We start from the raw sequence: 26,533 nt of genomic DNA on the forward strand, positions 1-26,533 counted from the left end.
CACGCGGCAGCGTGGCACCACAGCGAGATGACGTGGAATCCCATGCGCAAAGTCGCTCCCTGATGCAGCCAGGTTGACTCAAGCAAGGCAGAATACCCCGTACAGCTGCTGGGTCGACGCTGCTTCGGAGTGTTGCTCTCGGCGGCTGACAAAAGCTTGGCCAACGACTTTTGTGTCAAGAGGAGCCGGCGACGTGGTTTTTCCAGATTGTCCGCGTCCGTCGCCGTCCCGGTGCAGGGTTGACTCATCAACAGCTGCCAGGTGCCAGCAGGCCGCGAAGACCACGTGGAACTTGGGCGAGGCACAACACTATGCTCCGTCTTTCCTCTTGGCCGAGTGTTCTTCCTCACCTTGCAAGGCGTTCTGGACTTCATGAGCGCGTTTACTTGAAATGTTTAAAAAAATTACCGGAGGTGGTCTGTGGGCTCTTGCATCGTGTGCATAGGCGTGCGCGTGATTCTCCGTGGGGAAGGCGAATGGTTGAAGCTTCACCACTACCCGCCTTGTGGTGCTCGAGTATACCGACCCGCGCGGGATCGAATCCCGGCCGCATTTTCGATGGAGGCGATAGCTATCAGCCCCGTGTGCTTACATTTGGGTGCACGTTAAAGAACCCTATAGGTGGTCTTTGTGCAAGCAGTTCCGAGTCTTACGCGATGTCTCGGAGTCGAGTGCATAGGGGCAGCCGTCGCCAAGTAACAGTGACAACAACTCTATCGTGTATTTGGTATGTCAATAATAATAATAATAATAATAATAATAATAATAATAATAATAATAATAATAATAATAATAATTAAACCCTATGTGGTCGAAATTTCCGAAGCCCTCTCTCTAAGGCGTCTCTTATAATCACATCGTGTTTTCGGGACGGTACACCCCAGCAATTATTAAAGACGATAGTCTTTCTTATAGACCTTCGACGCAAAAATTTTTGTCTGTCTGTGCATTTGTCTGTTTGTCCGCCCTTAACGGTACCGGGTACTTTGAACAGCACCAGCCGCTACTCCAAACGGCCGACCCCATCCGCAGCGCCCACCAATGTTGTTCAAGGTTCAGCGTTCATGCTTGTGCGATTGTCAATTAAAGAGCAATTATTGCGCATATCTGAGGCACCATAACAACACGTATATATTCTGCATGTGCATCTTTTACTAGAAGATGCATACATTTTATCACGCTGCGCTGACCATGCAACGCTTGCACGAAAAGCCGAGTGTTTCAAACGCTTTGCTAAGACGACATGGTGGTGGAACCTTTGCCCGTCGCCTTGCGTTCTACACCTTATCACATCTGAGATGGGCGCGCACGCCCGTCTTAGAGCCACGCGTTTCGTTTTCCAAGAAAACTGCCAGATGGCGCTCATGTCTCACGTGTGACGTAACTTGATGTGGTCGTTCGCCTCCGCTACACGCTTGTGGCTAACACAGCGCCTTCAGAATACAATTCACCGATTTTCTTGCGCAGAACATCAAATAAATGTTTTGTTCACTCTCTCCACACGCTAGACTATCGTCTTTCGACGACATTTGCAGATTAACATGTAGATATGGGGCCAATTTTTATTATCGGAATTTCCACGAGAGGGATCCTCCTCCCCCCGTCTCCCGTCTCCCGTGCGCATGGCTGTGACCGATAACTTATAACCGAATGCAGCTACCGTGTTTATGCGTGTACTAGCCAGTATTGCGCTGTGGTGAACCTTTTGTTCTCCCTATAATGGACTGTTATTTTTTGTCGTAGCCAGCATATGATCATTCACGTGCCTATGCTGCAACGTAAACGCAGTGTGGAAGTATAAATCGCCCAGTTCACACCGTAATTAAGGTGGCGCAATAGGGAGTTTCAGAATAACGTTTGGAGGCGCTGTGGGCGTTGCCGGTACCATATTAGTTGCGCCCCTCCTAGGGAACAATCTAGGAACTTTAGCGGCCCCGTAAACTCAAATGCTCGGAAACTACACATAAAGGAGTTTTAGAATACCGTTTGCAAGCGCTGCGGGCGCCATATGAGTTTTAGAATAGCGTTTGCCCTGCTGCGATCCGCAACGCACGATCGCAGCGACACCGTATAGCCTCGAAACCAGCGCTTGCGGGCCACGTGTGGGCCGCCATCACGGCCATTGCCTCCTTTATAACTTTCATACAGGAGGCACTGTCACAGCACGCATTTTCTGATTTTTTTTAGTGCGGTGCGCGAACGCCGACTCGCGTTACGACGCATGCGCAGTGGCAGCACCCGCACCGCAAGGGCTCGCGGTACGCTATTCTGAAACTCCCTAATATACTCACTTTACGGTGCAATGCGGTGCAGAAAAAGCGAAAATTCCCGGCTCACATCCGTCCTTCTTTGTGGTGGTGGTGGTAGTGGTTAGAAGACGAGAAAATGCACCTGATTTCTGCAACCCGGTCGGGAGCACGGCGCAGTGCCTGCGGGGAAGGGAAAAGGGAGAAAAGTGGGAAAGTATGCATCCATCGACGCTTATGTTGTACGTGTTTACAGACGTCGGAAAGGGAAAGCGCGCCACGTGGTCGTTCCAACTTCGCCAATGGAAAGGGGTTCGACAAAAAGAAAGACGCTGCGCAGTGGACTCGGTTCTTTTTGTTTTCTCTTGCTTTTCCATTCGTCTCGCGCCTTCGTTGGTTGACGGGAAGTGTCAAGCCGCGGGGGGCGGAAGCGAGCGCTTCCGGCGGACGTTGGCGCTTTTCGTTTCCGCGTGCGCGTGTTGCTGTCTCTTGCGTCGCGCGCGCAGTTTTCGTTTTAATTCGCCACTCGGGGAGATCCAGTTCTTCGCGACACCTTTCTCTGGTCTTTGTTTTTTCGTTCTTTCAACGACGTGACTTTGCATCTTAGCCGTCGACCGCAACGCTAGCCCTGCGCCGTCGAGAGGTGTCCGTGCCGACGGACATGCTGCGTCGGTGGCCCTCGGTGCGATCCGTTTACGGTTCCACCCTGAGCCTGTTCGAGGACTCGTCCAAGTACCGCGTGAGTTTGAGCGACGTCGCGGGTTCGCTTCCGAGATGGCGCGTGAGCATGTCCCTCTCAAGACGTCTTCAGGTTTGTCTGTCTCGGGCGTCCTTGTAAGGGTAGATCTGTGCAGTGCCTTCTCGCGTCTGCACGCTTTGGTGATCCTGCGTCGTGCTTTCGCTAAGCGTTGTGGGGGTCTGCGTCGACAATCTCGAGGGAATGTGGGAGGTAAACGTGATAGTCCGTATGGTTTGTGTCCCAAAACACGATTCATATCATTGCCGAACTGATGTGTTTAAAGCGGTGCCAACTTTTGTGTGAGCTGAATTTTTCGGGGCAGGAATTTGTACAGTAGTAGCTTTCTGGGCCTGAAATTAGAGGGGTAGGGGGGAATGTTTGCTCTGAAAAATGAGTCCCAACCAACAATTTTTAGACTTACTTTGCTCAGTGGAAGCCCCGAAAGGGGTGGGGTGGGGGGGGGGGGGCATATTTACCCAGCTCATGTGGGTTGAATGTGTGCGTTTGTGTCACGTCCGCCCTTGCAACTATAAAGAACGCTACCCATAATCGCATCAGTTATGCTATGAAATGTTGAAGGTGTGTGACTTCTCAGGCTGCGAAACGTGAATGTAGCCTTCCAGGTCTAGAAAGCAGCATTTTATAAAGCGTAATTGGATGTGGGCAGCATCTCCAGAGCGACTTGCAAGGCAAGGCACATGACATTGACAGGATAATCACAGACGGAGGTCATGACTGCCTATTGAATTTGCATATTGTTCAGCATTTGTTTGGATACTCAGTTGCTTTTAGCTACTCGCAAATATAGCAATGGCAATAGTCTAATTACAGTAAGGAGAGTTGCTTGTTGGGCAAGTCGGTACATACCCAGTAAACTACAAAAGCCACATAACATCGAAATCGGAGAAAGCAGAGCAGCAGAAAACAGAGACACAGAGCAGAGACGTGGAAATAACTATGTGCCACGTCTCTGCTAACCACATGCCACATGTCTGCTCTCTCTCTTTTTTTTTTTTGCTGCTCAGCTTTTACCGATTTCGACGTTTTGTGGCTTTTGTAGTTTACCAAATACAGTCATATACACAACACAAAAAACAAAATAAAGTGCGAGGCTAGTGAGTAGACTTTATAAACTAAGAAAAGGGCAATAAACATTGCTCAAACGACCTGGTTCTGTTAGTAGTATGGTCGCTACTGTCTTTCGTGCTAATGTCATAAAAAGCAAAATGTCAGCGTGTCTCACTCGCCCTTCTTTTTCTCACGTGCAGATGAGCGATGGGCGGCGAAGTCAAGTGGTTCTCCTGGATGAGCGTCGCCTCGACATTCTTATTCAGGTAAAAGCAAAGCCTTGTTCACTTTTTTTCCCGCAATGCTTCACTCCTATTTTTTTTTTCATTTTGAATATATTTGTGAATTTGTATGCAGAAACTCAGCACCGGTTGCATGCCTATTCTTGTCCAGTCCTTTAAAACTTATGCGTGGCACTGTGGAAGTGTATGAAAGGAAGCTTTTCATGTACTCCATTGCACGTGATACTACTCTGTGCATACACATCTCAACATCTTTCCCTCAGCTAGCATCAGAGGTCGCTTTTGTCCTTCTGATGAGGACAGCTAAGAGCTTCAAATAGTGATGCTGCTACTGCTGCTTAACCTGCCGACTCATTTAAAAGCTTATCTTGTGTTTGACAAAAATGCTTTTTTTTTCTATTGGGAATGTCCTTGCTGACGTGTTACTCTGGATAAGGCTGAATTATATCTGTGGACAGAATGCAAGTTCATACTTTTGTTTCGTTTAGCTGTTTCTAGAATACTAATATGCCTTTTTATTAACTGACTCGTGACTGTGACGTGGGCTAGCAAATGAGAAAGGAGCCATCACTGCAATTGACTGTCAGGCTAATAGTTTTGGGGAAAAGGTAAATGAGACATAAGTGAAACTGTCAAAATTATTCAGAACTACTTTACTTTTGCTTGCTTTCTTATTTCTTTTGGTAATAAGGCTGTATGTATAAGTCACCTGAGAAAAAAAAACAAAGTATAGATAATTTCTGAAACAAAAGAGAAAATTGATTGTTCCACCGTTTTATTGTTCCTATATTTACTGGGACCAGCTGTCTGAGAATGAATGTTCTTATTTGCGCAGTGATCATCCCTGCTAAATTTTCTCTATAATCATGCTTGAGAATTCAGAATTGTGCTTCAGTTTTACTAATACTGTGTCAATCATAATCAATATAGTTCACAAATCTTACAGTGGCTATTCTTGCTTATGTTTTTACCATGCCATTTAATTTCCTCTGTTAGCCTACAAACTATAAGAGCTTGCAGATGCCCCTAATGGTTGATTGCATCTATGCACTGTTAACCCTCCACTGCCGTAAGACGCTTATTTTTGGTCCATTATTGAAGGACATCATTGTCGATTTCAGGTTCAGGTTGATAGTTGTTTTTAGCTACATCATGGGGGCTTCCCGTCACGACGATGTAGATGCCAGGGCTTAACTGTGCCTTTAACGTGCTCCATTTTTCTTAACATTTCTCGGAAGAATGTTAATTTTCTTTTCAGAGGTGTAGCAATGTCTCGGGACCTGGCAGTTAAAAAAAAAAAAAAATCTTACTATCTGTTTGCAGCCAAGGCTGTACGCCTGCGACCTCCTCGACATGGTGGCCTCCCACTTCAACCTCAAGGAGAAAGAGTACTTTGGCCTGGCATTTCTCGATGAAACGTTAGTACTTTGTGCAAGTTGTGCGATACACAGACGTCATATATGCGAGATGTTTTAAAACCATTGTTTATTTATTTATTGCCTGCATAGAACCACATATGGCACTTATAAGCTCTATTCAATACAACTCAAATCTGCACCATCTCAAGCGTGAACTAGAATTTGCAGTTATGATTCTAGTCTCTTTTTTTTTTTTGGTTTTAACAGTGCAGTACGTTTCTTACATAACAGGAAACTGCAAACTGTCGCCACTGGGCTGCTTCGTTTAATATTTTTCTCTGCTAGTAAAGTTTGGGGCCAGGGGGGAGTAGTAAATTAATTTTTTACTCGTTATGTTAACTGAAATTGGGAAGATGAGGTGCTAATGAATAAGTGTTCTTTACCATCAAATCAGTCTTAGTTGAAGGTTGTCATGTTATGCTGTAGCCTTCACAAAGCTTCTGCGAGACAGTTGATTAACAAAAGGCACGCTCACATACACACACTATATGCATTCTTATTATGCCAATTTATAGCACTGTCAAAGTATAGTGACCTTTGTCTATAGGCAGAAAGTAGCATTAGACATTCACGTGTAACCAGTGTGCTCCTAAAGCTTGCATTGCACGTTTTGTCATTTGTGATGAACCGCTTCTGTTTCAGGGGCCACTATCATTGGCTGCAGCTCGACAAGCGGGTTCTTGAGCATGACCTGCCCAAGAAGTCGTCTCAAGGTTCCTTGGTGCTCTACTTTCTGGTCAAGTAAGAGGTTTTCTGCAGCTTTGCTGTGGTATCTAGTGCTGACCTGCATAAGTTTCGACTGCCTTCAAATGTCGTGCTGTGTATGAACTTTCGCAGCCAATTTCATGCATCATCGCCCCGCCGCGGTGGTCTAGTGGCTAAGGTACTCGGCTGCTGACCCGCAGGGCGCGGGTTCGAATCCCGGCTGCGGCGGCTGCATTTCCGATGGAGGCGGAAATGTTGTAGGCCCGTGTGCTCAGATTTGGGTGCACGTTAAAGAACCCCAGGTGGTCTAAATTTCCGGAGCCCTCCACTACGGCGTCTCTCATAATCATATAGTGGTTTTGGGACGTTAAACCCCACATATCAATCAATTTCATGCATCATGCGGTGTCTGTGTTTCTAAATTTGTGACTGACATAATGTCGTACACCTGTCGAACAGGTAAATTTAGGGCTGATGTGGCTACATCATTCATATGGGTTGCGACATTGACTATACTATATTAGTATATATATCATTTCAGCTACCAGTAAGTATTTCATTTCAGCTACTGTTGAACCAACGAAAAGAATTCAGTTGTGCTTGCAGCGCTTCATTTCAGCAGGAACTGCTATAGTGTATTTGCTGCTTCTGTGTAATAGTGAGTGAAAAAATCGCTCAGTTGTTGTACAGCAGTGCACAGTAATTTGAAGATCATTGAAGATTAAAATAAAAGAATGCTCATCACTTTGAGCTGCTTTTTGCAGCTGCCAGTCATTTACACCTATAAATTTGGAATGGCACTTTTTTTTTTTCTTGTAGCAGTAAACTTTCAAAATGGTACTGCAAAAAATGATTGCCTTTGTTCAAAGTTATGTTAAATTCTTTCCTGGCCAAGGCATTGGTTCAATGTGATTTGAGAGCTTTGTGTGCAGTCACACTATAAAGAAGTACTGCTGCTCATTTAGTTGTCACACACCGACAGGTATTGTGCTGTTTCATGATGTCTGGGTGGTGTAACTCCGCAAAGAAAGTTCAATTTGCTCTTAGCCATACCGATAGGTTTTGCCAGCTTCAACTGGCAAAGAAAAACTGGGGCTAACATTAAGTTTTCATCTTTTAGGTACTATGTGGAAAGCATTTCTTTGTTGAAAGATAGTGCCACTGTGGAAGCATTCTACCTTCAGTGCAAATCGCTCATTGCCAAGGCAAGTTCGACAAAACTGTCTCTTTCTCCTGGGTGGCTTTGTGCAGCTGCTAAGTTGTGTCTTTCCTAATCAGGGTGCATTGGAAGTGGACTCTGAAACGGTGTTTCAGCTTGCTGCTCTAGTCCTTCAAGCAACATATGGAAACTATGTTGAGTAAGTGGTGCCCTCTTATTGTATTGCTTTAACTTTAATATGTAATTTTGACATCTTTCTTTTCTCTCTTTTTATCTTTTTTTTTTGTCCAAAAGTCGGCTTACATCCAGTTTTCAAGGATTCTAGAATGAAACTTATGATCTGAACTTGGTTACAAACCACTTCGCTTACCATGAGGCTTGAGCATGCACTGCTGAGATTGAGACGACAGACCCAGCTAGGCCATGGTGGCCACATTTTGATAGAGGCATAATGCCAGAGGCCTGTGTGCTTAGATTTGGGCATTGTTGAGGAACCCCAGGTGGTCACAAGTTTTGAAGCCCTCAACGACAGTGTTTGTTATAATGGTATCGTGGTTCTGGGATTTGAAACCCTGTATAATCGTTGAGATAACGGGCTCAATTTTAGACGGCCACAGCAGGTGTATGCAATGGGGGCAAGCAGAATGTGCTTGCTTGTGTATACCTAAATTAGATATATGTAGGTTCTTGTTAAAGATTAGTACTCCCTCGCTAAGACATGCCTTACGATCAGATTGTGGTTTTGGCACGTAAAACCCAAAGAAGCTCGTATTGTAATCTTCTGAATGTTGATTTTACAGTGATCAAACAACAAAAACTCACCTCAAGAAGCTTCCTGTTCTTCCTACCAGCACACTCAAAGCACATCCGTCCATCTCCTACTGGTAAGACCTCAACGGCAAACTTTTTTTTCTGTGTGCTACAAAGTAAATGTGCCCATAAATGGCATATCGTTTATGTAGAAACTGTACATTGTGCAGTGGTGTGGCACTGTTTCACATTCTTTTCGTTTGTTTGTTTTCGCAGTGAAGGCAAAGTCATTGAACATTACCAGGAACTGGCAGGACGCTCAAGAGGTTCAGCCATTATTGCGTGAGTTGACTTTTTAGCGATGTACCTTACAATGCATTCATATGGGAAGCAAGGGCACATATATGTTCTGAAAAGGGACTTTTGTTGACCTAAAGGATTGCATGCTTAGCTGTTTACTAATATACATGTGCTTTAAAATGCTAATGCAATGAAATTTATACCGTCTTATTCGCCTCGGTTTAAAGAGTGCTAATAGAAAGCAGTCCTTTTGCAAAATTTTATGCTTGAAATACAAGTACATGTGTCCTCATAACTTGTAAATATGGCCATTCTCTGTTTTAAAATTCTGAAAAATGCTGCCACTACTGCTGGCTGGAAATTACTAGTATCTTTGATGCACTGTACTATAATGGTTAGAGAATGGTTTGCTTTCCCTTTTGTGATTGGTCCGAATTCCTCTTTTGGTGATACAACCATGATACTGGTCAGTTGCACGAGGGTGAGCTGATTGGTTCACTATTCATTGTTGCAAGATGACACCCTCAGATGTTATGAGCAGGCCTGATGCCTCTACACGACTTCAGAAGCCAGTGCACGGCCGCTGAAATCTTCTGAGCTGCGACAGACAGTGCAGAGATCTCGGAGGTTTTGTTCTGCTGTCGTAAGAACTGCCCATGCAGCTTTTTCAGGGTTATATTACCAGTTTAACAAAGTGATATTTCACTGTACTTGGTTGCACAGTTTGCTTATAAGCTGCAAAAGTTCAGTTGTGCTATAAAATACATTCAACATAGGTCTGTTTTCTATGTTTCATGGTATGCTCACTCATTTTGAGTTGCTTTTCAGATACATGAACCTCGTAGAAAACCTGCCAACATATGGCATTCATTTTTACGAAGTCAAAGTGAGTTATGCAACTTTAAGTCCTTCATTGACAACTGTTTGCTTGTGGAAGTGACTACACAAAGTTAAATCTGCTTCACCATTGCGTGGTCTCATTAGGACAAGGGAGGCATTCCCTGGTGGGTTGGACTCAGCTATAAAGGAGTCAGCCAGTATGACTACAACGACAAGAAAACGCCGCGAAGGGTATGTTACAGTATAATTTTGAATTGCTCGTGTTCATGTTTGTAGTAGCTTCTTAGAACAGTCTGCTTTTTTTTTTTCTGATTTTCTCACTGGGTTTCTAGAAAAATCTACTTTTGTTGTCACTTTTTTTAAACAGTTCTTCCAGTGGAAACTACTGGAGAACCTGTATTTTCGTGACAAGAAATTCTCCATAGAAGTTCACAACCCAAGAAGGTAGGTAGGCTTTTTATTTTTGTCCAGAGATTACTGTAGTGTGGAAAAACTTCTTAGAAACAACATTCGTCACTTATTTAGCTTATTGCATATCCCTAATGTACTCTTAGAATCTACGTGTGCTAATTGTGGTGAAAATGCACTTTCAATTTGGCATTCCCAGTTTATGCTTCGAATCAAGCAGCCTCCTGATGCTTTTTCACTTTTCTTTTGGGGGTTAAGTTGAACTATTGTATGTTGGCTGGGTTGCACTGAAAAGATGGTGGGCCAACTGCCTTTTGTCCTAACTGCGTGCATGCAGATGTGTAGGTTGTGCGGAGTTAAACAAGCGCAGCCTACGTAACAGACACAGAAAGATGGACTCGCACAACATGTGACATTGTTTTTCAATTGAGACAGCACCGTCTTCCTGTGTACACTGTGTCCCACACTGTGCTTGTTTGACCACGAAATACTAGCTCACCCGAGCTTCTACCGTTGTTAGCTTTGCGCGAGGTCCTTTCGATTGGGCTGGCAAAGCTCCGTAAGTTGGCTAAACCCTCCCCCCATATTTTGACCCCTTCTATTTTCCTTGTAGAGTGGTCCATGCCCTGAGCAGTTTCAATGTGTACGAGGATGTGATAGAGGCACCCCCTGAAGGGTTTGATCCCCTGGCTGATGCCATTAGCGATTCCACAACCCAGTAAGTGCTCTCGTCCCTCTGTTGCCACACTTTGATTTCCCTAACTTCCCCTTTTGTGGCAGAAGGTGGGTGAAAAGATTCCTCTTTTCGTTGGGCAATACCGTATTAACCCTCTCGTTTGTGGGTGTTTAGAGGCTCCTGTATGCTGCATTATTAGCGCTCATTAAACATCAGCTGCCCTAACTTCCCTTTTCAACCCCTTTGTTCAGAGAATATTAGAGGGATTTTTTTTTATTGTAGTGGTTAGCAGCATCATCGTTTGAGTGCTGAGCTTTTCAGGAATGTCTTGTTTGCCACTTCCAAATCCTTTTGTTCTTTCCTTTCTTTGAATGCGAACTTTATACATTGAAAACACAAAATAACGAAATGAACAACCTGTATTGCTTACCTCTTGATATATATATTTTTTCCGTATTCTTATTACTTGCCATTTTTTAGGCTTGAGTGTAACTCTAAGCAGTTTGCTGGTTTGTGGAGCATAATATTGTATTTCAGTGGCGAGTTCAGATCTTGAAAGCTTGCTGTTTCTGCAGAACTACAATTTCATTGTTCGAGAATGTAGCCTCTAGGCCACTGACAAACCATGTTATCAAATGTTTTAACACAGTATTTAGGATTTGAATGACCTGCAATAAAATATTGCCAATGGCCAGTTATGTTAAGTTATTATACTTTGTAGTGTGGTCAGGTTCCACACCTAGTACTAGACAGTGAGGAGTATGTAATTGAATGAATAAGCAGTCAATTTCTCCGTGGCTAATTGCACTTCACGTGTGTGCCAATGCGCATCCTCGTCACATTATAGCATAGTAGCACATTAGTAAGGGAAAAAAAAAAGGAAAACTTTCTTTTTAACCTTAGAAACCTATAACTGAACGTTTCCTTGCCTACAAATTTTGTTCACTTATAACACTTTCTCTCTGTTCTTAGTAATGTGATAATGTTCAGTTCTACTTTGAGATTAGGTAGGCTGTTGCTTTGTGAAAAATTCAGCAGTGTCAACATAGGGCAGCATGAGCAGAAAATTTGCAGAATTTCATTGTGCTGATTGGGTGATGCAATACCAACAGAATGAAGAAAGAATGTACACGGACAAGTGCTTGTCCTTGTATGTTATTTCTTCATCTGCATTAGAGTTTCGCCAACTATCTGTCAAAGTGGAACCTTATTAACTTGTCCAAATATATATGCTTTTACAGAATTTTGCTTTACAAAGATTGTTTGACCAATGTCCACTGCATTTTTTTTTGTGTAACTATGGATTGGATGTGTTTTTTCTCCCTATTCCATGAATGCGACCTCCCGTAAACTTTGCAATCTTCTAACGAATGTAAGCTACCTTACTGAGCTCTGTGTCCAGCTCAAAACGCCTCTAAAAATGACACTCATTAGTAGCATGTCTAAGTGAACAAATGTTTCACATTTTCATTACATGCAATGTTAGTGTCTTCTACTTTATTTATTATTTTTTGCTCTTGTCTTCAGAGTGTCGGTAAGCAGGAGAACTTTCGGGCCTGGCAATGTGACGGTGGTTGTCTGGTTTGCGGCCACACCGGCCCTGACCAAGAGCATTTGGTCAATGGCCATTGCCCAGCACCAGTTCTACTTGGACAACAATGTTGGCAAGGTGAGATGATGCGTGCATTTCCCAGCGAAAGCTAAATAGCCTGGCTGCATGACACGTGACCTGGAGCATGTGTCATTGCGATTAGTTTTCCAGCATTAATCCGATTGTATCCATTTTGCTGAGCCTACGGTTTTGCTTAATCTACAGCTTACAGTTGCTTGCTTCCATGCAGAGGTGCTAGAGCTCTGTTATCATTGCAGCATTGTGCTTATGTCTTGTAAATGTAAGCCCGTTATTGTATATGGATCTATTCGTTTGCAGAGGAAGATTGAAGATGTAAGCTGCCTGGAAAAGTTTGCTGCAGAGTTGTCTAAGAGTTCCCAGTCGCTGTCATCAACCAGCACAGGATCTAATCTGAGCAGAAGCGCAAGTTGCCATAGTCTTCCTGCCATCAAAATCGAAGGTATGTACTTCTAACTCCTGCAGGGCATACTTCATTAGGTGCCTTTAACATTGAAAGTGTCGCACAAGAGATTCTAGACTGTGAAATATGTTCTACTGTCAATAGCTGCATGGTTGGCACTGTCTCATTTTTTTACACTTTGCAATAGCACTTGCTTAGTTAGCATATACCCTCAGTAGAAAATTTTTCGGGGAAAGAGTATTGTAAAATATATTTACGATATCCTTTAGCACAATTTAGTCGAACGTGTCATCGTGACTGTTCATCGCATTGGCCGAACAAGCATCTCGTTGGTTTTGCGTCATTACCTAGGCCGAAAAAAGTAGCGTACGAAAATAGCTCTTAGACCGGTGCTTGTCCAGCCTTCTTTCTTCGTGTCTTGTCTGTCTGTGCACTACCCAACAATGGATAAGTTCTAACTATCCTCCTTTCAGTCCTACTACAAGGAATGGAAAGATCGAGTGAGTTGGTTTTTCGTAGCGTATAGCACAGCACGCAAGAGGACTGAGCAGTCAAAGAGCGCTAATCTTTTTATACTTTGTTCTTTTTGTTTCTTGATTTGCATGTTGTGCTATAATGAACCGTCATGCATAAAGTGCTACCATGGCATCTGGTTTTCAAATTTATTGTGCCAACGGTGAATGTGTGCTTTTGGGACCTGCTATCCTCATACTATTTCCTCTTGGGTGCTGCATTAGAGTAAGTCTTTGCTATGAATACATGTACTGCTTACAGACATAAATAAACAGCTTCGTGGTGAGTTTATAGAATACTTTGTTGGATGTGTTGGTTCATTCTGGAATAGATTTGAGTGCAAAAGGACGAGTGAAAAGAAGAGAAATGCTCGTTCAGTCATGCATCTCGTCCTTTTGTGCTCAAATCTATTTCTTTCATGGTGACAGTTGCTCATCATAATAGCTAGTGGCTGAAAATACACTGCTGCTGAGCTCTTTGGTGCTGGCTTGAATTATGTTCACAGTGGCCGCATTTTGGCAGCATCAATATGCAAGAACATCTGTGTACTTATATTAGGGTGCACGTTGAAGGAGCCTGAAGCTGCCATTAGTGATCCAGAGCCAACACCATGGCATCCTTCATAATCATTGTTTCTGGTGCATTGCATAACTCCTGAAAACTAAAATTTTATTTTCATTGACTGATGCTTCGTAGCTGTAGTGACCATTGTGAGTGGTGCTGAGAAAATTTTTCAAGAAAATTTAGGCATTAAGGCTTCTTAATCACCTACAGTAGTCGTGGAAGGCAGCTGAATCTGTGAGCTGATGGGGACCTTGAAAATCTAAATGACCATTAGCACTGACCTTTTTTCAAGGAAAGTGGTCAGTTGTGATAGCTTTACGTTCATCTGCTGGCGCAGACGAGACAGACCAGCCACAGGTGAACGAAGAGGCCGAGCGGGCAAAGCAGGAAATGCTGACGGCACTTAAGGCTCGCAAGGAGGCCCTCGAGGAGGCTCTGCGGAAGAAGATCGAGGAGCTGAAGTCTGTATGCCTCAAGGAAGGCGAGGTGACGGGGGAGCTGCCTCCGGAGATGCCCCTAGCACCCGGGGAGCCCCCTCCTCAAGTGCGTCGGCGTATCGGCACGGCCTTCATCCTCGATGACCAGCTATTATCCAGTGCAAAGAGCAAGGTGGGTGTCACATTGCGAGCTTGGGTTTATTTGATAGCTAGTGAGGTATCAATGCTATGCTGTTAAAAATCTCACTTCACAGAAATTCCCGTGTGATTGCCGATGCTCTTGGTTGTCAGTGAAAAAATCGAGATAGATGCTTGTAAATAAATAAGAATCATCTACAGTTCAAGTGGGGATACAAACTCGGGAACTTCTGCCTAGTAGGTAAGTGCCTTGCCTCAGAGCCACAGTAGTGCTTGAAGCTGTGTTGAGAAAAAAAAAACCATACAGGCATCAAGTAGTGCAAGCAGTCTTGTTAACAAATGTACTTATTGGGTGGCAGAAGCATAGAATGGCATAAGGTGTTACCCCATGTGGATTGCATAATGAGAGTGATCTGAAGGCCCACCTATTACAAAGTGCCGAGGCATAATTTATTATCACCGTCAACAACGTTGTGTTCAGCTGTTCGTGTTGCGGGTTGCTTTATGGACGTGTAGTGGGTCCATAGTATGATTCCATAGTATGATTAATTATGGCGTAGTGTTCATTTCGTGACTGCACTTCAAACAACCAATGTTGTGCACACAGTTACGTTTGTCTTGGTGAGGTTGATGTGAGGTGTCTACTGAGAAGCGAACCCTGGCAAGCGAATGAGACAACTACATGAATGGAGCCTTGCCATGCTATCACATTCTACTTTTTAAAAGAGTACTGACACGAATTATGAATATTTCTTCTGTTCTTGCTCTAAGCATAAACACTGGAGGGGAGAGCCCTAAAAAGAGCGCCCTTGTGTTTCAGAGTGCATTAAATATATTTAATATTGCCAACTTGAAAAAGAAATTTTGGTTTTCGTATCGAGGGGGTGGCTTCGCAGTGTCGTGTCAACACAAATCTGTCATGGGAAGACTGCAACTCTCAATATACTAGCAGCAGCTGTTAGCTTGCTGTCAGTCGCACTTGGTTCACTTAAAGGGACACTAAAGGCAACTATTAAGTCAACGTTGATTGTTGTAATAGCGGTTCAGAAACCTCGCATTGTTACTTTTGTGCCAAGGAAGGGCCTAATTTGAAGTACAATCACGTTTTAGGGGTCCGCATTGAGTTAGTGCACTTCAAATTACCCGCCTCAAGAAGCAGACTGACAGGACCGACTCGCGTCACTGTTGCCGTGCACAACGTTTCCCGGCTTTACTGCGCTATTAGAAGGAGACTGAAAGCAGCGGGAGCCACAGCAGCAACAACGGCCATTGATCAATTTCCCTCCATTGGCTTCGAGATTGCAGACGTTTTTTGGTTCAACTCCACCCCTATAGATGGCACGACCTGTCCCGTGTAACCACGCGAAAATTGAATTTTTGAACCACTCGCGCTATTCCTCATAGTAACGTTCGGCAATTATTTTTTCCATGAATCAAACAGAAACAAACAAGCAGCATTTTATTGCATCTCTTGATGTATGGAAGGCTCTTTATTTAGTGCAGCTAGATCAATTACTAGTAGTTATTATTTGTAGATGGTCTGTCTGATGTAATCGGTATCATTTTGAAAATGTCCTACTGCGGCGCATGTGTTCTCGTGGATTCACTGTAATTTCTCGGTAAGTAGGGAATTGTTGTTGATAGTATTGTCATTTTAGATATTGTCATACATTGAGCTTCCTCTCTGATGTAAATTGTAAATATTTGACTTTAGTGTCCCTTTAAACATTGACGAGAGAAGTGTCGTCCAATGAGCCCAACAGTGATTTCTGTGACTTAGGCTGCACGCAGGATGCTGACTTCACAAACCCAGTGAACTATGTTGACTTGTAATAGTCTATTGCGGTGGGACTAGCTTGCAGATGCTGGGCTATGAAAACTTTAAACTTTAAAGTAAAATATTTCACACGTTTTTTCTGGCTTCGGTGAAGAGGGCATTGACAGTGTAACCATGGAAACAGAAAATGTCCCTTTTGGGGTGCCTCAAAACATGTCAGCACTCCTTTAAGGCAGAGCTTAACCATCCTCGAGCTTCTGTTGGCGAGCGCAAGCACCCTTGAGTTTTTGTAAGCATACGTACATACAAGTGCTACTCATACATGCCATGTACACGTACAAGTGCACACAGCAAAAGGTAGATGTCCCTCTGTAAATTGCATGCGTAATACAAGGAACACAAGTCGTGATTTTTTAGTGTGCTGGCGTGGCTCTGTGGCAGATGTTGCTATGACATCGTGATTCGCTTATGCCTTGATGGTGAAGCCAGCACGCAAATGGCTTGCGTTTTTCGGCGTGGCCTGAATATATAGATGTCTTTTTCATTCAGGAAGTAAACGTTTCTATTCGTAGCCCAAATGAATGCAGTAAACAGCGTGAACAGCACTGTTGCCTACAGGCTTTTGCGTTACAGCACAGAGGTTTGAGCTCTATAAATTAGTGATGTTATTATTTTTATGTGAAAGCAGTACCTTAGATGTCAATATTAGTCATAGTAGGCAGTACAAGCATAGGTGCAGTAGTTAGCGAGAACTGAGCTAAAAGGAGAAGCGTATAGTATGTTATATTGATGGGGATAATTTTTGTGTGACGAGCTCCACACTTTTTATTAGGGTGAAGATTCACACTAGAGCACGCATGATCCCCGTGAAGTCGTCACTGCCATGGAATTGAAAAAACAGAATGAGTTTTTATTGTGTGAACAGTTTAAAACTTTAGTCAGTTACCAAAGGAGCGAGCTTCAGCAGCTTGTGTTCTACAGCTGTCACTTTACAATTCCAACAGGGCAAGGTGAAGGACTGCTCCTCATTCTTCCCATTCACATTTGATTCCAGGAGGAGACACTAAGCTCGCTGGAGCTGGAGTATGAGCTGCAGAACAAGATCACGAGCGCTGCTCTGAGGTTGGCCAGCGACATGAGTGCGGACAGGAGCCTGAGGAGGCAGCGAAAGCTGAGCTACCAGCAGGCCCAAGAAAAGGCATGTCGAGGCTGCTGCAGCCGTTTTGCATGTCGGACTCTGGGCAAATAGCCCACCTGTATCGCCTGTTCACTAGTGACGTGTGCCGAGTGCCATTTTTATTTCTTCTGCTTTTTTTAGCTCAAGCAGGTTGAACAGAAACTGGGAACACTGAAGAAACAAAAGAATCATGGCAAACTCAAACCTGTACAGCAGTCTGATGATGGTCAGTATGCTTTCACTTCATTAATCACGTATAAGAAAACTATCTATGACTAAGGTTATTGTCTTTTTTTCTTTTACTTCAGTGTCTGCTTACTGGCTTGCATGTCCTTTGTGGATGCAGGATTTTTTTTTTTTTTTTTTCTGAAATGGATTACTTATTTAAGTCTTTGTTGTTGCATTCTGCCTCAACACTTTGCAGGGAGCTCCAGCAGAGGATGCCAGTGCATACTGGATGTACTTTCACTAATCTTCTGTATTGGCTGCCATATTAACTATGAGTGCTTACTGAATATCATAGGCAATTAGGGACCTACTGGTTGCTAGTTAGTTACTCGCTTGTTGAATTGAAGTGTTGAAGTTACTTGCTTGACAAGGTTAAGTTGAAGATATTGCAACTTTGATTGCATAATGCTGACGTAGCTATCTCTTTTCTAGAACCAAGCGAGGACAACATCAGTCAGAGCACTGCGGGCAGCGGTAAGTGTTGTAGTTGCGTGCAAATGACCTTGAAATTGTTTAGCACACCTGACACCCACAATAGGCTTTTATTAAAAGCCGTGCAAATGAATCTTCTTTGCTGATTGATATTTTGCTGTGTTGTGCACAACGTATAACTTCTTTAATAACCAACTTTTTTTTTTATTTTCAAGACACTCCATTTAGAGGAAGCAGCAATACGTCGGATATCAGCCCCACAGCGTCGCCGAAGCTTAGCAGCTATGACGGCCATTTAACAGAGGTAAAGTGATTTGCTGTCTTCGTATTAAAAAACATTGCCAGTTTTCTTTGCTGTTTTATTGACTTGCTCACGGTGGTTGTGCAGCTGTGACTAGTGCTGCACAACCACAATACAAGGTCACTGTTACTGACATTTTTTTCACAACTGTCATATGCTGTTAACTTTTATTGCACAGTGTACACGTTCCAAATTCACACAGTAATGCGATTCTGTGCAATGCTTTGCAGAAGCATGGCCGCTTGCCTACAGTTAGCTCGGTGCCCAGTGACATGCGGCTGTCACCATCTCTGGCTTCAGTATCTGCCCCAGCCAGTCCCTGTAAACATAGGACAGGTCCCGGCAGGACTGCATCCCCGGGTGTGGCTTGGACTGGCTATGGCTCTGGATATGCCCCCAGCAACGTCTACCAGACCAGGACCGCATATCGTCGCCAACAGTACCCGACACTCACCAGCTCGGGTTCAGCAGGCTCCAGCCCAGTGCCCCTCAAGTTCCCCTATAGAGACAGGTATTGTTGCCTGCCATGCCTCGAATTGTGCCATCTGCACATGTGTTCAGCAGGTTCTACTTTCATGTGAATCATAGCCTGTCAACTGGTGCAACTTGTTTATACTTCGTTTCGTGCATCAGGTCCAGCACTATACAAGCTCATAAGACTTGGGTGCTTTTGAACCAAGATATATATAAATGAATTCACCATCAAAAAGTGATCTTTTTTTTTCCTTTTTAGGCTGAGTAATATACATGAAGGTACTACCACCGTAGAAATAAACAAATTCCATAATACAGTTGTCTGAAGGTTCTGAATTGCTCTATGATGGTGATGATGAAATGAACATTTATTTTCCGAAACAGTGTTCCCGAGGGAGGGCCCCTCATTCCAGGTATCCTCTATTTTCATATTGCGGCCTTTGCGATCTGCTGCACAGCACACTGCCAGAACTAATCGCGGATGCCAAGCACAAGATGCGTGAACTTGCACATTTTGCTGACCAAACTTCTTGTGTATTTTCTGCAGCATTGCATCTGATGTATGAATCTGAGTAGTATATATATCCCACAAAGTTCAGCAACACAGTTTAAGAATTAACGTTTCAGAACCACAATTGCAGTTTGGAAGGTAATGGTATGCAAAGTTAGCTGTGCATGCTTTTGGAGTTGACCGCAGTTGCATTTTAAATCTTTTTGAGGGCACAAGGTGGTTTAGGAAAAATTCCTGGGTTATAGGCATTAAAGTTCTCATGCCGCTATGTCGCCTCATAGCAAGCAGTTTTTTAATGTTTTCTTTCATACAGTGAACACGCCAATTGATGGCACAGCTGGGTATATAGCAAATGAAATACCTGTAGTGGAATACAGCCAGTTATGTTACTGTACCTAAAATATTGCCAAAATACAGGCATAGCACTGTTGGGTATTTACTAAAAAAACATTTATATTTTAAAGACTTGTTCTGCTGCTATTAGACTTCCTTCTTGCCTGTGTCGCTAAATAAATCTTAAGAAAGATTTGACCAAAAAGATAAACACTGGAGGTGGTTATTTATAACTGTACAATGAAATTATATTTTTTTTCCCCCTGATGCAGGTTTGAATCAGTCGTGAATGTGGAGGGAAGCAATCTCTATAGTGTGCCAACTCAAAGAACAAGCCAGGCATTTGACAGCCAGGATGATCTTATGACAAACAGCCCTTCAGAGCCCCAAGATCTGGGTTTGGTGTCCAGGCACAACAGCCTTGAAAGCAACCGACGTCATCATCGCCGTGTTGCTGGTACCTCATTGCAGCCTGTCTCTCCCACCAAGCATGACTCAGCAACACCTCCAAGGTCTACTGCTCCAGCTTGGACCGGTCCTCCAATCACTCCTCCCATGTGTCCGCCAGGACAATGTACTCCAGGACAGTGTCCACGAGGACAGTGTGATCCAGGGCAATGTACAACAGTGCAATGTGCTCCTGGCAATTGTGAACCAATACAGTGTTCTCTAGAACAATGTGCACCAATGCAGTGTGCTCCTGGGCAGTGTGCTCCTGGGCAGTGTTCTCCTGGGCAGTGTTCTCCTAGGCAGTGTTCTCCTGGGCAGTGTGCACCTGGGAAGTGCGTTCCAGTGCCGTGTGCATCTTTGCAGTCACCGCTGGCTCAGTGCTCTCCCACACAGTATCTGCCAGGTCACTGTGCACCAATGCAGTGTCCGCCAACGGAGAGAGTTGAAAGCCACCCACGCCTACCACCACACATTCAGCATCAATATCGTACGGCATCGCCTCTGCAAATACGGCGAACTGTTTCTGGATCACTATCCTACCCCGAAAGTTTTCCTCCACCACCGAGCCCAGTAGTTGGCGGCAACCAGCACCACCCGAGCAAGTCTTACTCTTATACCGAAAACATGGTGCGACACATTGATGAGTGCGGAGTGCCTGTATTTGTTCCCGTAGACAGTGATGGAAGGCTGCGCTATCAAGATGCAGTGCACCGTCCTACCGAGCCCGTTCCCATCTATCACAAGCCACCAATGTTGCCAGCCCTCATGCAGCACCACCTTGCCCACCGAAAGAAGCTGCAGGAGGCGTGCGGTGACAACTTTCCAGGCAGGCCACTGTCTAGCATGTCTACCTCAAACTATCCAGCATTTCAGCGGGTTCACCCGGACCCTTATCACAGTCAGCCCACCAGCCCGACTGGCTACAGCGCAGCTCACAGTACCAAACTGGAGACGTTACAAGAGGGACACAGTGGCACTTACAGCAACCATACTGTGTCGGTGACTTCTTCAAAGGCATTTGCTTCGGTCACTCAGTCGTACAGCACGGAAACCCTAAAGCACCGCACCAAAGACTGGGTGGAAACTTCTCTCGACTCTCCTCTTCCGGCGAGGAAGCCATCAAAACAGCAGGAGCCGCCTCCAGTCTCACCTTCTCGTGCCTCTGTGCTGTCGTCAGGCAGTGAAAGCTTGCCTGAAGTCTTCCAGAGTCCTGGAGTGATGCTGTCCCGTCACAACAGTTGTCGAGAGGGCAGAGTGGCTGTAGAAAGCCCACAACTTGAAAGGGACAAGATTTGTTCGCCGTTGCACCAGCCCAGCCCAAAAACAATGCCAGGTGTCGAGCTGAACATTGTCACAGTGGGACACTTCCAGCCCTACTGGGAAGAGACAAAGCCCTATGAGATCTCAGACTTCTACAAGTACAGCACAAAACATCGCAAGCCGTCGGGAGGCCAGGATTCGACTAGAAGCCCGAGCCAGTCTGGCAACTCCAGCGGCCTGGTGTCTCCCGTGCTGATGTCTCCTGTCTCCGCTGATAACGTGTCCAGGGAGAGGGATGAACAGCCGCACGCCCATTCTTCACTTTCGGAACACATGAAGATGGTGGAAAGGAGTCCTCCGGATGGAATGGCGTAAGTAAACAGCTGGCTTGCTACACTTTCAGAGACTTGAAATGTTTAGTGGCATTATATTTAAATATAAAAGCAGAGTGGGCACTTTACAGTTCTAATATTATCGCTATTCTGCAATCACTGTGGGATCTATATGAATTACATTTTTGCATTTGAGATGTGATAGATCTTGGAGCACCAACACTTGTTGCAGTGTTATTCAGTGACCTACCTGTATAGCAATACTTCACTCTGAAATAGATTGGTCTAGTGTAAGTATTTGATGGCAAAATCATAATCTGGCAGTTGTTTTAAACTTGATTTGGAAAGATGAGGTAGTTTAAGCCAAGGTTATCTTAATGCATCTCTCTTCTTTATATTCATAATATGTCCATTATTCAAGTAGTTGTGCATGGTGGAAGAATGGTGCATTGTTCCACTACGAGACTCATTGGCAACATTGATTACACAACTACAGACACAGTGTTTGCTATTGCTGTTGTTCGTTTTGTGTCTGTGCCGAGAAAGTTTCTTTTGATTGTTCAACAAGCATTGACGAGGGTTGCTGTTTAAGGCATTCAGTCATTGTTTTTAGTCACTGCACATTGTGCGAACCTTTTGTACCATGTTTGGGAGGTTGTATCTGCTACTGATACATAGCTTGGGTGCTTGTTTTGCAGTGCTGTTGAGGAACCACATTCAGGCCGCAGTGCCGACAGTAGCTTGAACCTGGACAGGTCATCAGTTGCGGATGCCTTCCACGAAGAAATGATTGCATGGTATCAGGACCAAGACTCCGGCAATAAAGCAACACTTGTGTAAATGAAACTGCGTGTAGATAAATTCAGGTAAGTCCAATGCTTGACCCTGTAGTATGGTTCAACTTTATTCTTAGTTATGGATATGTTGTTATAACCAGCTGTTCAAGTGCTGCAAGAAAAAGCTTACTATTCAGGTTATTAAATGCAGTGAATTTCTTTGTTTACTGTAGGCACTTTGAGCGTCTATCTGCGTGTCTGCCTGTCTGTCTGTTCATCCGCCCACCTGCTTACATCTCAATGCTGTGATGATCACCTAACTTGGTATAAACCAAAATTAGTATGGGATGGTGAAATGGTTTGATGAATACGGCTCTCTGGTCATGACATGAAAAATGTCACACTTTCGTTGCGTACATCATCAAACGCTTCCCCAAAAACGGTGGCACATGCCTGGTGGCAGGTATGTGGCACTGGTATGCGGGTATGTGCCACAGGTGTTTGAGAGTTTATATTTACCTACGAACAGTGAGAACACGTATACGTAATTTTAACGCTTGGGCGTTAGGAAAAAGCGGACATCGGCAGCCTTGACCGGACGAATGCAAAAAATGCCATTGTCCCAACAGGAATCAAACCCCCACGATTTTGCGCAGCAATCAACTATTCTAATGCAGAGCCCTGCCAGGTCTCAGAACTACTTCTCAAATAGACCCTAATGCTTGTCAAATGCCAATCGTGGTTGCAGTGCCGACTCTCCAATTTTATAAACATTTCATATGTACTCCTACCATACAGCCATCACATCGGGTTAACATCAATTGTAGTCAGGTGTCATCTACTTGAGTTTATTTATGTAGCAATGTCCAGGGCTATGATTCTTGCGAGCAGCAGCGCTTAATATCAGCTTACCGCGTTGAGTGTTGCTAATATCCATGTTGCTGTTGGCATCGTTATGCAACTGTAAACAACTGGGGATATAAAACATATGTGGCTATTTAATGTATGTCTGTGCATACATTTATAGTATATCTATATTTAGTGACAACACAGTGAGCTTGCATGCGCATGCTTCGCATAACATAGATTTCCAAGGTACGTGGGACCTGCCGAATTTTTTTATCGGACATCATGCAAGTTACCAGCTGTTCACTATTAAGTATTCCGAACTTCGGGTTAAACATTGTAATCAGTTTAAAGGGACACTAAAGGCAACTATTTAGTCGACATTGATAGTTGAAATAGCGGTCCAGAAACCTCGAAGTGTTACTTTTGTGGCAAGGAAGTGCTTATTTTAAAATAAAATCGCATTTGAGTGGTCCGCTTCGGGTTAGCACACTTCAAATTACCCACCTCAAGCGGAATGTCTCTCGTCACTGTTGCTGTGCGCAACGTTGCCCAGCTTTACTGTGCAACCACTGACGCTATTAGCAGCAGAACGAAAGTAGCAGGAGACACAGCAGCAACAACAGCCATTGAGCAATTTCCTGCCACGGCCTTTGAGATAGCAGGCGTGCTTGGTTCAACTGGGCTCTGCTAGATGGCACGATCTGTTCAGTTTGACCAGGCGAGAATTGAACTTTTGAACCCCTCGTGCCATTCTCCGTAGTAATGTCCGGCGGTTCTTTTTTTTCCATGAATCAAATAGAAACAAAAAAGGCAGCATTTTATTAAGTCTCTTGATGGACGGAAAGTTCTGTATTTAGTGCAGCTAGTTCTATAACCAGTGAATAATTGTAGGCGGTACCTCTCGCGTCATCGGGATCATATTGCAAATGTTCTACATATAGCGCATGTGTTTTCATGCATTTACCTTAATTTCTTGGTAAGCGGGGCACTGCTGCCGATAATATTGTCTATTTAGATGTTGTCATACATTGAGCTTTCATTCTGACGTAAATTGTTAGTTGACTTTAGTGTCCCTTTAAAGGGCCACTCACCAGGTTTGACAATTTTGAGCTGACAAGCGTAATGCGTAAACGAGGCGTTGATGATCACGTCTGCCAAAATTCGCAACGCTACGTGCCACGGAAAAGGGTCAAATTTCAAAATGAACGCTGCTCCAACTCCCTTCTGCCGGCGCGCGCTCAGAGAATGAGGGCATGACATGTGCATATGAATGGCCTTACGTTCACGGCAATGCAGTGACGTTGGTCCTCTACGTAGACAACTCTGCTCTGACGTTGCAAACAGTGGCACGTGACCTGGTGAAAATTATTTTACACGGCTTGCATAGTTTATGTAATTTGTTGCTTGCAGAAAATAATAAAGCTCTAGACAAATAATGAGACGCAATAAGGGAATGTGAGCATCTTTTTTTCCATTTCTCTCCCGTGAATTGCAGCGAGATGCGGGGCTAACGTGTCGGCGTTTCCCATGCGTTCATGTACCCGCGGTCAGCGCATTGAGCAGCGATCGCCGGGGAACGCTTCTACGCATTCGCGTACTCATTGTCTTCATCTATTCTACCGCGTTTCCAAACCATCCCGTAGAAACAGGCAGAAGACCACAAAATAACGCTGGTCAACAAAGCAACGCCGCTCGCGTGCTTGAGGGTTGGACTTGTTTGGGCACGTCATGCATCTTAGTCAGATGCCTGAGAGGGTGGGGAAGAGATTTGGTTTGCGAAGGCTACGTGGAGGAGTGGCAAGGGTTTCGAGCTCGCCTCCTTTCATCCTCGTTTCGCGCCGCTTCAAAAAATCTGTTTTCTCCGCTCGCGATGAACCGATTCAAAAAATTATTTGTGGCAAACTATTCCTCATCAGAAATATAACAACTTTCACTGTCTAACCAAAATTTGGTATGGGGCCTGGTGAGTGGCCTTAAGGTGTGGTTGTGGTGATAGCATTGCTATACTCTGCGACAACTTTTCTTGGCACTGAAGGGAAAGCTACGAATGCAGAGCTTCTGCGCATGTAGCACTACATGAAGTAGTTCGTTTTGGTGTGCTTCTCATTAATGCTGTGGAAAGTGATGGGGGTGCACCATCAGCGTTTTATGTAGACGCAGACACCGCTAAGTGTTTGAGGCGCACGTAAAAAGGTGGAACTTTCTCAGGCATTCAAAAACGCAAAGTAACAATGAATAAATTTAACGAATTACGAATATCTTGATGGTGTGAGCTGCGTCCCGTCTCGAATACATAGAAAACAAGAGAGGAATCGTTACGTTTCACGTTGAAAATACAAGCGCTATTGTGGAACTACATTCACGCAATCTGGCTCTGTAGCCTTTGCTCCAATGCCAAGAAAAGCTGTCGACGAGTATACAGCACTAGCGTTTCCCCAGTGTTTGATTTTAGCTATATTTTGCCACTACTTTTGATTTAAATGGCCCTTACAGTCAGCTTTATTTTGCAGGAAGCCGAAATGAAGAATAAGATTTTTATTTTTGCGGCGTCCACTGAGATGATGTGTAAAATTAAATTGTGATAGTGTGAAGTGTCGATGCAAGACAAGATGTCAATATGTTGGTCCGTACATGCTTAACATCTGTGCAATAAGTTGTTTAACCATGTTTGATTAGCTTGCTTTTTTTCTTTGTTCAATTGCTTTTGAAAACCTTTACTACTGTTGGCTTGCATTTTTCCTTCTATTGTCTTCCTTTAAAACTGTGCTAGTTTTTAATTTACTTTCTTTTTTCTCTGGTCAACTGTTTCTCGGAACTATGCAAGTTGTTTAAAAAGGGCACAACTTTGACACCAGTGTCTGCTTGTCTTGCCAAGCCTTCACTATTTTTTTTTATTTTACCTCTTTTTCTTTTTACTTGCAGGTGCTATAGAACAAGAAGATATTCATCATTATATAACTGGACCTTGCAAGCGAGAGTTTTATAGAAGACAATGTACATAATTGTTTTTAATTGTGTTCTGCAAAGTATTTATTGTAAACATCATCATTTTATACAAATAAATTTTATATTCTTTTTAAATACTTTTCACTGTGCGTATGTTTTCATGTGGAAAGGACCGTGTAAGAAGTGTTAGCAGCAGCAACAAATTAAGGACTGCAACATAAATGGATAGTGCAAGGAGCGGAATGGATGAGGAGGTCATTTGCACTTGACAAAACCTCTTGGAAACAACTGATCATGATCTGTCGGCTTCATATGCCTCTCTATTCAGTTAGTTCGCAGTTATTTGTGAAGCACGCGCCTGCTATTGGAGAAGTGTGCGATATTCAGATGAATCGATTTACAGGTGACAGACTTGACCTTCGGTGGAAATGGTTTTTTTTTTTTGTTTGTT

At 43.9% G+C, this 26,533-nt stretch overlaps 1 protein-coding gene across 9 annotated transcripts in view; it reads left to right on the plus strand.

The window, feature by feature from the left end:
* Positions 1–26,217, plus strand: part of LOC119174679 (uncharacterized) — a 129,829-nt gene extending 103,612 nt beyond the window's left edge. For 4 of the 9 annotated variants that reach the window (XM_037425702.2, XM_037425699.2, XM_075895269.1 and 1 more), the window contains exons 2-23: positions 4,254–4,319; positions 5,619–5,713; positions 6,356–6,454; positions 7,539–7,623; positions 7,697–7,776; positions 8,378–8,461; positions 8,604–8,669; positions 9,456–9,513; positions 9,612–9,698; positions 9,835–9,911; positions 10,489–10,593; positions 12,079–12,220; positions 12,482–12,623; positions 13,999–14,270; positions 17,068–17,211; positions 17,332–17,416; positions 17,851–17,892; positions 18,066–18,154; positions 18,382–18,662; positions 19,742–21,550; positions 22,210–22,377; positions 26,059–26,217. In XM_037425702.2, coding sequence (XP_037281599.2) covers positions 4,254–4,319; positions 5,619–5,713; positions 6,356–6,454; positions 7,539–7,623; positions 7,697–7,776; positions 8,378–8,461; positions 8,604–8,669; positions 9,456–9,513; positions 9,612–9,698; positions 9,835–9,911; positions 10,489–10,593; positions 12,079–12,220; positions 12,482–12,623; positions 13,999–14,270; positions 17,068–17,211; positions 17,332–17,416; positions 17,851–17,892; positions 18,066–18,154; positions 18,382–18,662; positions 19,742–21,550; positions 22,210–22,351 — 4,050 coding nt within the window. In that variant the 3' untranslated portion in view covers positions 22,352–22,377; positions 26,059–26,217. Of the gene's footprint in view, positions 1–2,758; positions 3,058–3,171; positions 3,196–4,253; positions 4,320–5,618; positions 5,714–6,355; positions 6,455–7,538; positions 7,624–7,696; positions 7,777–8,377; positions 8,462–8,603; positions 8,670–9,455; positions 9,514–9,611; positions 9,699–9,834; positions 9,912–10,488; positions 10,594–12,078; positions 12,221–12,481; positions 12,624–13,998; positions 14,271–17,067; positions 17,212–17,331; positions 17,417–17,850; positions 17,893–18,065; positions 18,155–18,381; positions 18,663–19,741; positions 21,551–22,209; positions 22,378–26,058 lie in introns of those variants that run through there. The other 5 variants (XM_075895267.1, XM_037425696.2, XM_037425698.2 and 2 more) reach the window with 5 other exon arrangements.
* The last annotated feature ends 316 nt before the right edge of the window (positions 26,218–26,533 follow it).

This window comes from Rhipicephalus microplus, chromosome 5 (assembly GCF_043290135.1).
Source record: "Rhipicephalus microplus isolate Deutch F79 chromosome 5, USDA_Rmic, whole genome shotgun sequence".
Taxonomy (NCBI): domain Eukaryota; kingdom Metazoa; phylum Arthropoda; class Arachnida; order Ixodida; family Ixodidae; genus Rhipicephalus; species Rhipicephalus microplus.